The sequence below is a fragment of the Phoenix dactylifera genome, chromosome 12 (assembly GCF_051530095.1).
Source record: "Phoenix dactylifera cultivar Ajwa chromosome 12, Ajwa_hap1_PhDact_Kaust_v1.1, whole genome shotgun sequence".
NCBI classification, from domain to species: Eukaryota; Viridiplantae; Streptophyta; class Magnoliopsida; order Arecales; family Arecaceae; genus Phoenix; species Phoenix dactylifera.
The window spans coordinates 24,340,605-24,357,656 of record NC_143201.1 but is presented as its reverse complement, the minus strand read 5'-3'; the positions used below and the strand labels follow the sequence as shown (position 1 = coordinate 24,357,656).

Genomic DNA, 17,052 nt, shown 5'->3' with positions numbered 1-17,052 from the left:
ATTAGCCAGAGAAGCTAAGGAGCCACCTTCAGTTGATACAAGCAAGAATAACATAACCTTCGGTCAAGCCCACTTTAAATGCTCTGCGAAATTTATAATTACGCTAAGGATCATTAAAACAATAATAACACAGAAAATAATCCATGCAAGATCAGTTTAACTGAAGCTCGAAACAAACTATTACCACAGGATTCTTTAGGAATGAGATTGTTACATGGTAATTCTGCAGCAGAAGAATTTTCAGTGCCTCGGATGTATCTGCACCAGACTTTTACTAACAGGAGTAGGAAAGCTGCTCTGAGGCGCAATAATCTCATTTTATCAAGTAGATACTTCCCTCCTCAGATACTACACTATCTCTGTCCAAGGATCATGTCAGTATTGCATAGATCAAAATGAACTGATATTAAACATGGTCATAGATGGAAAAATATGTACTAAAACCAATAAACTGTACCCTTTCCAATTTTGAGAAACCAACCAGGAAAATACACAAGCATACTTCTATAGAGATGCTTAAACAAACCAATGAACCATCAATCAACAGGGTCCAAGTCAATATACATTCGATGAGGGCATGATGGCATTTAAAACATGACTAATGGCTCTTAATTTTAAATTATAAAAGGCTCTATAGTTACAGAACAACTCTATTTAGGGCAATTTTTGCAAGTTCAGATGATTCCATACCCTCTGAACAAACCACACACTGTATTTGATGCTAAGTCACCAAATGGTTATATGATAAAGTGGCTACTTTTCGAGGACGTGCTTCTCATACAGAGCAACGATCTCCTTTTTGTTAGGATTCCTCAACTGCACCAGTTGTCCGCCAAACCCATGCTTAGTGAGTTCCTGTTTCAGTTTTAAAATGGTGAACTTCGTATAGTCTTCAGACCCAGTTTCTTGATGATCCTGGCTCTGGGTGTAATCTTCTCCTTTATAAACAGAACCACCATCTTCTGCCTGAGTAATCTTTAAGGGGCTTGTAGTACTCTTGGATCTCTTTCTACCCCTTACAAGCCCTTCATCAACCTCCATATCATGGACAGATTCTGTGCCCCGGTAATTATCTAATCTCAACCGTTTCCCATGAGATGCAGTCCTAAGCTTACTATCAAGTGCAGTCTCAGTTAGACGAACAGACGTCAGTTCCTGGTGGAGTGCATCTAGTCTGCCTTGAGTAGCTTGTAGCTGCAAGGACAAGGCCTCTGCTCTGCTGTTGGCCTCAGCTCGAGCTGCACGTTCTGTTGCCAGAAGACTCTCAAGGACTTGGACTGTGTTGGACCTTTGTTCATTGCTCCGACTCAATAGATCCTCAATTTCTCTCTCTCTCTCTTCAACCCTTCTTTCAAGTACTGTAACCTTGGACCTGGCATCCATTTCAGACTGATGCAATTTCTCTACTTCATCCATCAGCTTCACTTTCTCTTGCTCCAAGCTATCAACCTGTCTTTCAACTCTTTCAATTAATGTTAATCTTTCCATTGCCGACCGCTGCGCTTCACTCTTCTCCTTCTGAGCAGCAACTACTTCTGCCCGAGCATTATCAGCCAACTCAATAGCTCTCTTTGCATCCCTTTCAGCAACCTCGAGCCTCTCTACCGTATCATCAAATTTCTTGCATTCAGCAACGTACTTTTCTTGTAGATGGTTCCTTTCTTGTTCCAGTATTTTGGCTTCCCTCTCATATGACTGAGCTTTAGCTTTCATAGAATCCAAGTTTGAATTTAACTTCTTCATTCTATCCTTGAAGGCCAAAGTTTCCAACTTATGACTCTCCAACTTCTTCTGAGCAGCCTATAGATAAATTGGTTGCATGTAATAAAAGAAATGCAGGTTTCATTCCAAAGAAAAATGAAAAAGCAAAAGTTCTCTGAAGACCTAAATTTTACCTCCAGCTGTGAAACCAAGGTACTTGTATGGTTCTCGGTAGAATCAAACTTTGCATTCAAGCTCTTTATTTCCTCTTCCTATCATTGACAGCAACATATAAGGATTGAACTAATTTGTAGGAAAGGATGAAAGGCAAAAGAAAGGATGACTGACCTTTTCCACCAACTGGGCAGAGAATTCCGCCCTTAGTGCATCTTCTCTTTCTTGTGCTTTTTTATTAGTGCGCTCCTGCACTAATGCTGCTCTTTCCAAAGCTGTTTTGGCTTCCCCAGCAGCAATAGTATACTTTCGCTTCCACTCTGATGCCTCTTCCTGAGCAGATTCTGCCTGTTCACGAGCAGCAGCCAATCTCCCTTCAGCAGCACTTAACCTGGACTCCAGAGCTGCAAGTTTAGCTTTAAACCTATCTTCCTCGGCCTTCAACTCTAAACTGCTTTGGTCATGCTTATTTTTCCAATCAGAGGATTCCTGTCTTGCAAGATCAAGATCTTTTGCAATACTCATACAACGCTCCTCCAGTGTGCTGCATTTGCTCTGCAACTTTGCAATACGGCTGTTGTACTCAACAGAAAATTTTTGCTTATCACTGATAGCTTCCTCATAGCGCTTCAAATATTCAGCTCTGTGCTTTTCATTTGCCTCAAGCTGCTTCTTGAGCAGCCCCACTTTGTCATCATTAGAGCGGCATTTCAATGCAAGGGCACTCCTTTCTGATTCAATTTGATCTAATTGCTTTTTAAAGAGGTCCAATATGGGCCCCCTCAAACTGCAAAACAAAGTTATGGTAAAAAAACAAAAATTAGTAAAAAGAATAATATAATTATCAAGAGTGTATAAGATTATCAGTAAAACTTAGGAAATCCAAAGTTTAGAAAACATTTGGCAATGAAAACATATTAAATTAAAACTTTGGAACCATCAGATCTGCATCAGGTTTAAAACTTGGATATGCTAATAGAACTGTGCCATATTAGAGTTGCACATATCACGGCAGCATTAACCCCACCACCAGAAAGGGTAAAAATACGGACAACAAACCAATTGGCACAACCCAACCTGACTCAATCTTCTGCCCATAATATTGTATCTGGCCCAATGTCTAAAAACTGGCTGTTCCCAATCAACATTAACTTAGTTCAGCTAACATTATCGCAAAAACACAAGGGCAGAGACATACCACTGCCGTAAAAATGAAGACAAAATTTTCCATTTGCTGGGACCATGAGAAGATGACTCATACTCAGAAAGCAGACTCTCCAGGACCTGCAGAGATTATGTTACCATCATAATCTTTAAACACAAAGAATTCCTTGGACAATTCAATGATGGAAGCACCCAGTAATTTTAACTATGTGGAGCTTGGGAGTAATTACAAACTACTAGAAGAAAAAGCCAAGAGCAATGTGTACATAACTTTAAATTAGAAAGTAAAGTGAATAAACTATCAGATGCAGGTGTCTACACGTGTCATGGTGTTAGTTACAGGATGCTAATCATCAAATTAATGTAACAAAAGCATACCGAGTCAGAAATTGTTCATACACCTCAAGTAATAACTCAAAACAGATATCAAGTTTTTAATCACATGATTCAACAGAGTAGCTATGGCTAAAATAATTCAATGAAAGGGAAGGGACATACTAGGAACAAAGATATATCAACTGAAAATACTGAGATTTATTGGCAGTTTTGCTCTATTGTATCCTAGAAGGGGAAATCACACTCTCAAGAGTCAAGGCCGAACACCCATCACCAAACATAGTCTAAGCCATAGTTTTCGCGATTTTCATGCAAATGTCTTCATATTTCCAAACATTGGCATAGATGGTACCGTGTAACATACGATAAAATACGTCAAACCTGATAGTAACATCATCAAAAGAGGTTGGATAGAGTTGCTAGTAAATGCAGAGACATCAGGGACCAGCACAAAATTGACGGGTCACCACTAACCTAGGTAAAATACCTAATAGACAATAATAATAAATATGTGGTTATACATTAGCCAATCGGCCTTGCGACAAACTTCCTGCAGCTATTGGCATATGATAAAATCCTGCCCCTGTTACAGCCACTGTGACATATTATCTACTCTTGATTTGATGACAAAATGATTAGTGCATGTGACTACCAGGTCAAACACCACACATTTCCCAAATCTGGATTTTCACCAAATAGAATGAAACACAGCCGATTAAATCAAACCACTCAAAACAAGTTTTGTTAACATGAGTAATCATAAATGCTGCTTTCTTTGTTTCAAGCGGGACATTATCACCAACTGCATTTCTTGCTTAGAAAAACAAAATAACTTCTTACAAACTAGTATTCTTTACCGCAAACAAAACAGCAGATCTCCAGAATACATTTCTGGTTGAAGAATGGGATAATTGTCAGCTCTCCTAATGCTGGACTTTGGTTTTTCTCTGATGCTGAAGGTTATCACACAAGCTGTTTCCATCTATCATTTGCAGCAAGTTTTATCAATAAAAAATATAGGCATTCAAATAAACATTACAAAATCATAGTAATTTTCAAACAACTAAACTATAAGCAGTTGAAATGGGGCTTGTCTCAGTGGTCAACCCCTCTGCTTAGCAACCAGAGGTTCTGGGTTCAATTCTTGGATGGTGCATCTCCAAAAATTTGGATCTAGGTAATTTAGTACGAGTTGGTCTCTCTCTCTCTCTCCCTCTCTCTCTCTCTCTCTGCATGTCTCTCTCCCCACCAAAAATAAAAACCTAAACCATAGGTAGGAGTGATAACAGAAAGTTCATGAAAACGATTATGATTTTAGGGCATAACTTATGACATTTAGGCCAGCGATATTTTTTTTTAAAAAAAAGAAAAACTTAGGCAACAAAGAAAAATTTAGAGCAATTCTATGGTTGCCTCAATGAAGAGAATCTGTGAACTGACGGTATAAACATATGGAACAAAGAATAAGACACCAAGGAAGAGAGATCTAGAAAGTGTTTTGAGACCGCAAAGAGGAGGGATACCACAGCTTGAAGCTTTAAAAAAGAGATTTGCAAAAGTTCAGCATGAAAATATATAAGGGTTTTAACAAGAATGATTGGTTAAGAAAGATGCATAAAACAGAGCCAAGAGAGCTGGCGTAAGGCTTGATATTTATCCTTAGTGTTTGCAGTATGGCTGGTTTGGGATGTAGCATACCAACCCAGTACAGTTCGGGTGTGGTAAGGAGGCCCAGGACACCCCCATACCTATACATGCTATAGCTGCTGACCTGCTGTCTTGAATCACCAGCTTGTCAGGTGTTGGTGCAAGGAGATACAATACCAACCTGACCTGTATCAGTAACTACCTAGACTAAAAACATTGCATATTATTCTTTAATAATTATTAATGTATTGCCTTGTATTATTCTACGATAACAAGAATTCCTATTCTAGGATGTAGCTTTGTTATAAATATTTGTGCACAACATGTATGTAAAGGCACATATATATACAAGCTGATGTATATTACCACAATAAGAATGTTATTACCTGAATCACACTATCAAGTTTCACACTAGGAACATGACAGGCTGCTCGTAGCTTCTTTTCCATGCTATGTACGGTGTTTGAACATTGCAAATCGGCCTCCAGAAAAGCAGTCCTTTTGTAATCCTGCAATCAACATCCAATCAACAATGAGAAATATACAATAAATCCCCTATAAGCAGGACTTGATCACTTATAGATATTTAGATGCATTACCTTGCAGTTGCAAACTGATGAAATCAATAATGCTCTAAGGAAAAGATAGAGGGTTGCAAACCCTGTTGACCAATTGGTGACCTAGTTAACCTTAAGAAAAGTTGTAGTAACACTCCTGGATTCTTTTTTAGAATCATCAGGTAGTCAGATATGTCTTTGATTAATTCAAAACTTGTTACAATCAATTAATATAGAAAACATATGGTATCAAAGTCAGTGCCCTCCACTACAACTGGAGCATCAGTTTTTCTCTTCAGTCTTCTTAGAGTCCTAATGCTCGAAATTGATCTCCATAGCTTTGAGCTTCCACATGGCTGTCACCAGAGTTGAAGAGAAGAAAGTAATTCTGACATTAATAGTATATCCGACGACCAACATCCCGAGATTTGTTATGTCGAGATTTAAGCATTAAAGGTTGATCTCACTTCATCAAAGTTGATCTGACACACTTCTTGAATTAGATGATGAATCAGCACAAGTGAATTGGTCTTCTTATGAATTTAGAAGGACTAGATTAGTGTTTTGTTATGTTTCCATAACATGAGTAGAATTTATAGTCATCCTAAAGACAAGATAATAAAAACGGCAGCAATATAATCAATACAAGATCAGAAATCAATTGAAGATGCTTTTTTTTTTCCAGGTTCTGGATATACCTTGGGAGGCAATGACATCAATAGTGGTCATGCTTAATTCTAAAAAAAATTGCTTATGGGTGTCACAGGAGGGTAGGCATGGGCAATATCTTGGAAGGTGAAGAACAGCAATGGTGAATTGCAGAAATGGGCAAATAGCAAGAGATAATATAACATGCCTAAGTGTCAATGTAGGGAGCAAAAGCAGGCGATTAGGCCAGCGAAAAATTTTGAGATCCTAGGTCATCCCTGTTGAAATCACCCCTTATCCCAAAAGCTTAAGCTTATAGGATGAGGTAGATTTATTTATATTTTTTATATTTTCTTACACTTCCCCTCACATGTGGGTCGTACTTTTCTTTAATGGGTGAGCCCAACATGTAAAATTTTTAATAATGAGGTTAAAGAGTGCAAAGACAAAGTTCGAACTCAGGACCTCTGCTCTGATATCATGTTGAAATCACCATTTATCCTAAAAGCTTAAGCTCATAGGATGATGTAGATTTATTGATATATTTTATATTTTCTTACAATCCCCCTCACATTTGGGCCGGACTTTCATTTAATGAGTGAGCCCAACATATGAAATTTTTAATAATGGGGTTAAAGAGTGCGGAGACAGGGTTCAAACTCAAAACCTATGCTCTAATACCAAGTTGAAATCACCACTTGTTCCAAAAGCTTAAGCTTATAAGATGAGATAGATTTATTTATATTTTTTATAATCCCAAATCCCAATCATATATAAACATATAGACACACACATATCAAATACATATTGTATGTGCCTCTGTAAAGTATGCAAAGAAATATCAAAAAATGACAGATAGAAACAGCAAGAATAAAAGTTGCTGCTAGTAATAATGGAACAAAGAAATAGACAGATGATAGGAGGTATACCTCTCCTATTGATATATACTCAAGCGCCATGCAGGTTATATTAAAGGTGGCTTGGTGGAGTTGCATCACTAGAAGGATTAAAGTCGTTATTAATTAGTTTAATGAAGTCATTTAATTAAAAAAATGAAAGTACACCAAAAATATTCACAAGGACCTACCTTGATGATCTTCAGTTTATTAAAACCCTAGATAGCCTTTATATTTCACATTAAGAGACTAAGGAAGTTGTTCGGATCCCAATATAGCTATATCTAATTTAAACACTATTGAACAAATAAGCCAACATGAGACGAAGCTATAGAAATTATTCGATATTCCATTATGAAGAGTTAAAATCCCCATAAATACACAAATATTAAATTACAACACAGCAATACGGAGACTATTCCCCTCAATTAACAACAGACATGCATACAACATTTCAATAATTCAATTTATGTACACCATATGAAGTTGGAACTTGGGGTTAATTTACCAAGCAGCCAATATTAGTAATTCAGCAAAAGCTCAAGAGACTTGGGAAAAAGCTAAAGTTTAAAAAATGAAGAAATAATTGTAAATTATCATAAATAGGTAATTGAAATTACTAACTTTGAGAAGAATAATAAAATCCAAAGTAAAGTTAGTTTATACAAAATATCCTGAAAAATTCATAAAAGAATGCCATTTTAAGAAGTCAAGAAAAATCACCAAAAAAAACTTTTGGCGAAACTTTTTGAAGAGTCGATGGCAAAGTTTTCAGCAAGTTAGATAAGCCTGTAACAGGAGTTCAAAGTTTTCTAAAGTTTCTGCAAGACCCCTACTAATTCGAGGGATTTCTGCAAATACCTAGATGGCTGTATTTCAGAAACAATACCAGGTCTGGTTGTTTATCAGCTTAAGTCCTAGGTGGACTATGGTTAGTCCAAAAAATTAAAAACAAAGATAGGTGCTTAATAGACTGTCACTGATGCCATGGGAATTACCTTGGAGATATAAAAAAATCCAAATCCATATTATTGGCTGCCTTCAGGAGATGCAAAACTAAGTAGAATCAACTTGTATTGCCTGACCAGAACATGTGGTTCCCAATTAAATTCCGCAGAAATAAAACTCTACTGTGCAGCTCATAACATCATTTTTTTCATCTCCTATCCATTTGTTAAACTATGGTTGAGACAGGTTTAAGAGAAAATTATATTATTACCGTCGCAGAATGAATTAATTAAGCAAGCTGAGTTGCTGTCAAAAGCATGCCACAAGATTTGCCCAAGGTGCAGCCTTGGTGCCATGCCTTCCAAAGGGCAAGACAAGTTCATTGGGGTGCTCAAAAAGCATGCATTCCATACACCTTGCTAAGGTGCCAAGGCACAGAAATTGTGTGCCTTTACGACCATAAGTGTTTCCTGTGTACATGACTGGATGGCTGCAAGTTGTGTTGGTGTTGTGTGCCATGATGACTGTTTGTGTGTGTGAAATACATCAGCTTCAAGAAATTATAAAAAGGCATCAATGGTTACATTAGCAGCCACTTCTAAATATCATGGTCAAGACTCAACGCACAGATAAATATGGTGACAAGGTACTGTTAATGGGACGAACCAAAATACTGGATATCTTTCACCAATTTTATCACAAGTTAAGTCACCAAGTTGGGCATTAAAGAAGGTTAATTCGATAGACTGGTACGAAGAGCCGTTTTCTGTATAAGGCAATAAATCTACTGTGTACATTAGAGCCAAATAGTAGGGGACAAGGAAATGGGCTATTAAAAACACTTGGAATAAACCAATCCCAAGATAACCAACAACCCCAAGACAACCTAAGTTATGTGACAGCAGGGTGGCTCTTTAAGGATCTAAACAAGAAGTAAGATTTCATATAGGCAACAATTTAAGTGTTTCAACTGTCTCGAGTTGGGTTGAGCTTTTCTCCTACATCAAAGATAAAATTTCTATCCAAATTACACAGAGCAATGGAAGACAGATAAAGACAGCAGTCATGACATTGCAGAAGAATGTGAAGAAGGCATTACATATGCAGATGAATGAGTTTTGATGAACAAAGAATTCCACAGTTCAGAAGAAACACTAGAATTTTATATAACATTTGAATTTTGCTACAAGTGAAGACTATGGCTCCAATTTCGAAGGAACATAAAGCAGACACCAACTGGAGCCAAAAGTATACAAATTTCGCTACCATAAAACCTTACAGGTTATATCATCACAAGCATCAAATGTAAAAACAAGGGAACTGTACGTTCTGATCACAATCATGAATTCTTATTGAAGCTTGAAATTGTCACAAAAATTGGAAGACCTCGACAGCTGAGGGGGTGCACTATCCACAGAGGGGCTCATGGTAGATGGAAAGTGCTGACATAATATAGATGAAATATGCTTCCTGATGAAATTCAAAGATACCTACATGTGTTTTACCAAAACCAGAAATTCAGGCAATTTCAGTATCACCATACAGGCTAGGCCAAAAGCATCAAACCCATCATTGCTTGGATCTTAGAACACAAGTTACAAAAGTAGTTGAATAGACATGCCAACAAAATGCAAACAGATTATAAAAAGGACACTTGCTTTTAAACAGGTAGAGCACAGACGTCAGCAAGAGCATACTGCAAAAATTTAAGTGTAGATAAATTTCCATCATAGTTTGCTTGCAGTGCATGAAGAACTGAACAGATGAGATGGTTATCAGCAAGGCCGAAGAACAGAGTAAACACTCACCTCATATGCCTTTCTGAAGAAGCGGTGAAGAAGCCTTTCATAGTTCATGCGTGCTGAGCCAGACCCCACAGCACTAGCATTAAATGCTGCAAGTGATTTTTGAACAGCATCTTCATGCGCTTCTCTTAAAATATCCTAAAACATATAAAGTTATTAAAGAGTAATGTCCACCAGCAAGTTCAATACCTATCTGATATGATGTTCTAACTTTACCTCCTCGACCAGTTTTGTGCGATCAAAAGATGACATGTAAACCTCAACAGCAGAATCATATGACCTACGACATTCTGCTTCTTCCACACTCTGCAGAGCAAGATAGCATAAATGGATACACTTCAAAGAAATGGTGCATGTATGCTCATATCATTTGATCACCTATTAGCATCCTCATTGTTGAAAACCACAGTTCTAACAACATAAGTGCAGCACAATGTAGAAAATCAGTAATTCCAAGAAAATCATTTGAGGTCATGTCAATGTGTCTGGCTCAAGGAATTTTTTGATCCTATTGTTAACTCCTAGCTGATTCAAGAACAATCATATGCATTTTTACACGTAGTAATTTCTTATACACAAGCATCAGGATTCAGCCAACAAGATATGCAACAACACATGCGCTAGTGAACAGAGGCACTCTTGTTTAGAACCAAACAGGCACCCCCCCCCCCCCCCGGGGCACCGCAGGGTGCAAGAAAAAAGTAAAGAAAAGCAAAAAAAAAAAAAAAAGCATAGCATTACACCATTCCCCTTGATTAACTTTGGTAGAAACATAAAATGACATTATGACAAAATGCACAAAAAGAGAAGAAACAGCAAAACTAAATTTGCGATGACATATAACCTTCACAGTTACACAAACCTGCCATGAGGAGGATATCGTAGGCACAGCTCCATTGTTGATGGCATCCAAGAATGACTGTGTGATACCAGCTAGAATGGGACCAGTCATAGCAGTAGACCCTACTTGCTTTGGTCTAGTTCGCTCGAAAACAAACTTTGTCAATGCATCCAAACCTGCTCTAAATTCGGGCCTTAATCTGTTTAACTGCACGATGAGCAAAGATCACAAATATGATAAGAGGTTGGAAACAGGCAATCTACAATTGAATACAATAAATAATAATGTATAAAAAATTAAATAAAGCAAAGTTTAAGACTCACAGGGATTTGATCAAGGCGTTGGAGATCATTTTCATCATTCAATGGCCGCACAAGTGTGAAACATTCCCTATCAGGGAAAAGAGAACGAATGGACTCTCGAATCTATTAAATAGTATTTATTGAAGAATCAGCATACCAGCTCCAAAAAGAAAACAGTGAATAGAATAATAGATAGAATTAAGCAATAGCAGGCTGTCATTTTCGCCTTGTCCAAGGCATTTAAGTGAAGTAAAGTGACATATGCATGATACCTCATTCCTTGCAGATAAATCTTTCCCTCCACCTTGCATAGGCCTCAAGGCTAACTCTAGGTAATCACGTGGAGAGATTTTACGGTTATCCTCAACTAAATCTAAATAGAAGTCCTATAAGTCACAAAATAATAATACACATCACTCATTGAACAGGAAAACAATCTTGCAAGCAATAAAAAAAAAAATTGATTCTCAATAACAAGCATGGAAACCGTCAGCTTAATATGATGAACATCAAACACAATTACCCTCAGCAGCCAAACAAAGACTGGTGAAAATTGCCAAAGCTCAGATGTGGCGGATCTTCCTCCAGTTGCCCTAACACGAATATGTTTAGTCATTTCAGTAACAAGAGAAAGACGATCAAGTGCCGCTTCATCTATACCACCCATCTGAAGAAACCAAGAGAATCAAAAGGCAGATAAGCAAGTAATTGCTATATACCTGGTTAGAAAACTAACCTATTCACTTCACAATGAAGTAGAAAAAAATAGAAAAAGAGTGAGAAGACCTCCACATTCAGAAAAGCAAATTAAGTTCCACTTGAATCTGTTTTCATATAAGTTATCTTTACCTGATTATAGATAAACATGCTTGATAACAAAACAGCCAGGGAAAATATCTGGGTGCTGTAAGTTCCCTGTCAAGGAGGGTGGAAAAGTTAAATGAAGTCAACACAAGAATCACTATTCTTATAAATAAAAAAACAGAGCCTTCATCAGCATTATGAAAATTAAACATCCAAGTTATAAAACGAAGAATAAATTGATGATAAGATCCATCCAGTAGTCTGAGATGCAAAATCATACATATTGTGCTGCAAAAGTGGCCATCAAATTGATATGCATATCATGCACCAGCCTGTATTGCTGGGTATCAGAAAGGTCGATATAGGTTGATGCCTTACTAGATATCTTGATGGATTATCTATATATCAATGTCTTTCACAGGTCAATATAGGTTGCTGCCTCATTAGAATGACACTTTATATTGATGGACTACTTATATATCAATGTCTTTCGCAGAAATATTGACTATTTTCAATTAGACTCTAATAAATATGTAAAATTTGTAATTTCTTACTACATATACATAAAGGAATTTATACTTATGTATATGAGAGCACATGTGTGCAGATGTGCTGATAAAAGTGAGAAAGGCAAGAGAAAAGATGCCATCTCGGTACAGGTTCATGACATCAACCAACAACTAAAGCAGCGGCCTTAAAACCTCAAGCTGCAATCACAGCATATACGTCCAGCAGTTAGGTACTTCCAATACCTGATCCAAAGGTGGACATGCACCCAATATACTAATTAAGACCAAACGTATGGGGAATCTAAAGGAAACAGGAATTGGCCAAATGTAAGGAGAATCTAAAGGAAACAAGAATTGATGTGTCAGGCATTGGAAGCAGCAAAGTTGGAGTGAGTAAGATATTAGTGAAACCCATGGGTGGAAATAGCATCCAATTATGTATACAAAATCCAAGACCAAATTTAATTATCACTACTAGATAATACTAAAAAGAATCATTTCTAACCGTTTGATCATAGGCATCAATTCCTTCACTATCCAGCAGCAAAAGATTGTATTCAGTTCCATCAAGGGCAGTTCGCTTTATCGGGGCACTCCACATCCAAAGGCCTTTAGTGCATGGTCGATGGGTGGAAGCCACTTGAAATCCACTGCTCCTACCTAAAAGCTGACACATAACAGATGTAAATGTTGGTTAAAGACAAGAATCCCAAGCAAAACAAGTTGACTTGAAATATATCATCGTAAAACTGAATTTATAGTTGACAAGTAGATAAAAGAATGGGGAAAAATCGAAATAGAGAAATTTGAATAATGAATCCAATATGTATCTAGAAAGAATCAGATGACAATAGTAGAGCACATAATAATCGAGCTAGGCATGAGAAGCAGAAATATGTGTAAATAAACTTCTGATAATACTGAATACAGAAGAGACAGCCGAGCAGATATCCATAGTTGTGGTGTCACAGTTAAAAGGCATTCTCTTAGTTACTTGAATCAAGGGCAGATATGGGTGCGACTAGGGGTGTGGGAGTATGACGTCGTGAAGGGCTGCATAGGCATACTTTACAATATTGATTATACTTTTAAGTATTTATTCCATTTATTTTGGAGATGGAGAGTAGCAAGGGCTTTTATGTCATAAAGATTCTCAAAGTTAGGAGTTTAAATCTACATTAAGAAATAGTCTTTTACTAGCAAAGTCATCTAATCTAAACAGCAGCCTTCTTTTACTTGCTAGTGTCAACAATGACCTGGTCTGACAACAAATGTGATTATTAAAATTCTGCATCGACCAGAATTGTCATCAGCATCTTCTAAGTGTCAACTTATAGGGCTGGGGGGTGATCTAAGATTTAAAAAATGCAAAGATTATTTCTTCCGTACAACTAGAATGACATTTAAGTGTTCTTCTTGTCAATGCGATAATAGATGATATGATGTTTCCTTTGGACATGCTTCATTATTTGTAGCACATTCATTCCTTGCACTACAGTAAAGCACCATTATTGTTTCAACCGTACACTTCTCCACTAATGGAGCAACATCTAGTTCAAACCAAAATTGCAAGTCATAAACTAATTGTCCTAATAATCAAAATCGAATCAGCGACACGATTTTTCTTGACACTACAGGAACATACAGCTAGTAGCTCCTTCAGTTAGGATGTCTCGCTGCATTTATACCATATCTGTATGGTATCTTGGCCAAGGAGAGGAGGAAGCGGAATGCAATTCTCACTGCCTCCCATGTTTCTACTCGTTATGGAACCTCTAACACTAAATAAAACTCATCTTTCTCCACAAATCTCATTTCTGCTCCAAGATTCTAAGGGTGAGCCTGATCATCCTTCTCGTTGCAAATCCTTTGATAATTTAATATTCAGCACATATAATGTCTCTCAAATGCTTTATAGATAACTGGATCAACAAATTATAGCTAAACTATTTCTTTAGGTTGTCTTATTCCAAATAGGCAAACTTTCAATCAAATTACAAAACCAGGATTGTAGCAACATTACCTCCTACCCTCCTGTAGAGTGTCGACAAAAGCTTCCTCAAGATTTTGATTGAAGCAAAAATCACTGGGCACTTGGTCAAACCTCTTCATCCAACTCCAAGAGGCTTGCTGCATGTCATAGATAGATTTGATGAGCATGGACACCATTCACTCAACAAATCTTTTTGCCCAGTATACGATTAAAATTATTGTTTTTCCTCGATTTGCCCCATTTATACCATATGTTCAAGGGAATGTAAAAGACCATCATGAAAACCAACAAGTTTTACTCATGAGCTCCCACCATAACTTGATCGCGACCTTTTCCCATAACTCTATAGTAAAAACATTTACCATGCAGCATAAAGATTTCTTCTTTTTCCTTTTGATATATTTTAGCACCAAATGAGTTTTATCTCAATGAAGGATGGACACTACAAACCAAGGATTTGACTAACAGTCCACAACAACTTCTCTGGTAAAAGCTACATTAGTAGATCATGCGTAGCTATAAGGGTACATACTATTGTATTGACCACAGTGGCCCGTATCACTGTAGAGTAAATTGTGTTGATTTGCAACTTAAGTAGGCTAATATGTGGAATTAGTATTGTAAACCTGTTTTCTGCTTTTAAATCCATGTTCAACTATTATGAATAGCTTTTTTTCTACTGAGAGCAGTCCAAAGCTCTTCCAATTGCACCTTCTTAAATTTATTTTATAAGAATTTGAAGTCTGATATATGAATCATGCATGGTAATAATGCAAAATCATCAGGCTGCATAGGATAAATTTTCTATAGAATATTAATCCATGAGTTTCTTTTTACTTTAAACTCACAGTGAATTTTTAAAATCCAAGAAATTTTGATATCGCGGGCATCACAGCGAGATCCTCTAAGAGAAATCATGGATGCTAACAAGGACCTTTAGATAATTCAAATGGGAATAACATGAGACATATCTAAAGTTATAACAGTATGGTTTTTACAAAGGAAGTCTAACGATTATTCCACAAATATAACATAGTTTTAGAAAAGGTCGTGTACTTTTAGGTGCCAACTTCTTTTGCTGCACTTGCATATCTTCCTATGCCAACGCATTCCAACTTTTGTTATCTTGCAACTTGCACATACAAGCATATTATAAACAGAAGAATTCAATGGTTAAGAAAGGGTTTCAGAGAATTCCTTTAATTGGGCACACTCTCCCCCACCCCACCCCCCTCCGAAATGGTTTAAGCCGTATTCTTGAAGAAAGAATATTTTAAACTCAGCATATCATGGAACTCCCTAATGTTGCTAGTGATCTTCTAAGGGCTTGGGCCAAGATAACAATTACTAGCTCTCATGATTGCTACTAGGTGATAATGAACATTGCTAAAAGTGAATTTCGTTGAGATGTCTTACTTGATGTCAAAATAATCAGAAGACTCTATCTTCCACCACAACAGCCGGCCACTAGAAGGCCCACTAAGTTCTATTAGTCATTTTGTGAAACATTAATTTAAAGTGAATTTCGTCCTTGAAGAAGGGAAGATTACGTAGACACACAAAAAATAAGAAAGAAAAAAAAAGGGAGATGCAGCCCTGTGATTAGAAGTATATTGAAATGAGAAAACCTTAATTTCGCAAGAAAACGGGTCATATCGTCATTTTTCCTTAGAAAAGACAATTTCTTACGTAAATCTCCCGTCTGATTAATATTTAATCATCCCAATAACAACATTAACTATAATTTAGAAAGAAGAAGAACAAGAACCACCTTAGAAATAGAATTCAAGAAAATCAAACATATGGAAAGAAAGGTAGAGAAAGGGGGGAGGAGACCTGGTTAAGGATGAAGCTCTTGCCCTGGCGAGCCCGGCCGCAGACGGAGACTACGCCGATGGGGCCCTTGACGAGTTGGAGGGTGGCGACGGCCTCCGGGTCCATCCGAAACTTGCCCTTCTCGTCGCAGTACACCAGCCGCAGCGGCCTCGCCGGCCCAACGTATCCCGGGGTGACGGAAGGCATAGAAGAAGAAGAAGTAACCAAGCTAGGACTAGGGCTAGGGTTCCGGGGATCGGATCTGGGAGACGCGCCCCGGTCCTTGCGCGACGATGACGATGACGAGGCGGCGGAGCCCCCTCGGAACCGAAGCATTTGCATCGTCTTCTCTTTCCCCCGTTCCTCTCTCTCTTTCTTTGGTTCTTGCTTTCTTTTATAGCATTTCCTTTCCCTCTTTTTTCTTAGCTCTGGCTTTTCTTTTCTTTTTTTGGTAGAGGCTCTGGCTTTTCTCTTCGTTCTGGGCTCGGGGAAGGGGGAGGGGAAAGAAATAAAGAAGAACGCGGTGGAGAGAGGGAAAGAAGTGGGAAAGGGAAAGGTGGGTTTCTTTCCGAATAGCGTACGAACGAGCGAGCGGGATTTGAAATAGAAGTGAAAGTTTCGCGGTCGGGGTCTCGCTGGGCGGGGGAGGATGAGCGAAGGGTCCCGGTCCAAGGGGTCCTTTCCTGTCACGACTCACGAGGATGTTATGGCGACGATGCTCCCTGTGGTCGGTGGGACTTTTTGACTAGTGCGAGCCCGGATTTGATTCTAACGGAATAGCGGCCAGACGAGGATCCTCTCTCTTTTAGCCCAGATTCGGCCGGATTCAATCCAGAATAGAACTAAAATTAAAAAAAGCTTGGATCAAACTTGATATATTTTTCGGGCCTACATTTCAGATCCGAATTTGAT

The 17,052-nt window shown here is 37.9% G+C and overlaps 1 protein-coding gene across 2 annotated transcripts; it reads right to left on the bottom strand.

Moving 5' to 3' along the window:
• Nucleotides 1–435: 435 nt before the first annotated feature.
• On the bottom strand, nucleotides 436–16,727 carry LOC103696926 (uncharacterized). 2 transcript variants are annotated; one of them, XM_008778691.6, is made up of 14 exons: nucleotides 16,162–16,727; nucleotides 12,838–12,999; nucleotides 11,869–11,934; nucleotides 11,543–11,686; nucleotides 11,292–11,405; nucleotides 11,041–11,142; nucleotides 10,739–10,924; nucleotides 10,093–10,182; nucleotides 9,880–10,014; nucleotides 5,409–5,531; nucleotides 3,074–3,159; nucleotides 2,050–2,662; nucleotides 1,896–1,973; nucleotides 436–1,800 (listed from the first exon to the last, which is right to left on the bottom strand). In XM_008778691.6, exons 1-14 carry the CDS (start codon nucleotides 16,480–16,482, stop codon nucleotides 754–756), a joined length of 3,267 nt encoding a protein of 1,088 aa, XP_008776913.4. In that variant the 5' UTR covers nucleotides 16,483–16,727; the 3' UTR covers nucleotides 436–753. The 2 variants fall into 2 exon arrangements, with proteins under 2 accessions (XP_008776913.4, XP_088565368.2); XM_088709242.2 differs by having other exon boundaries at nucleotides 11,543–11,612; nucleotides 16,162–16,665.
• Nucleotides 16,728–17,052: the final 325 nt, after the last annotated feature.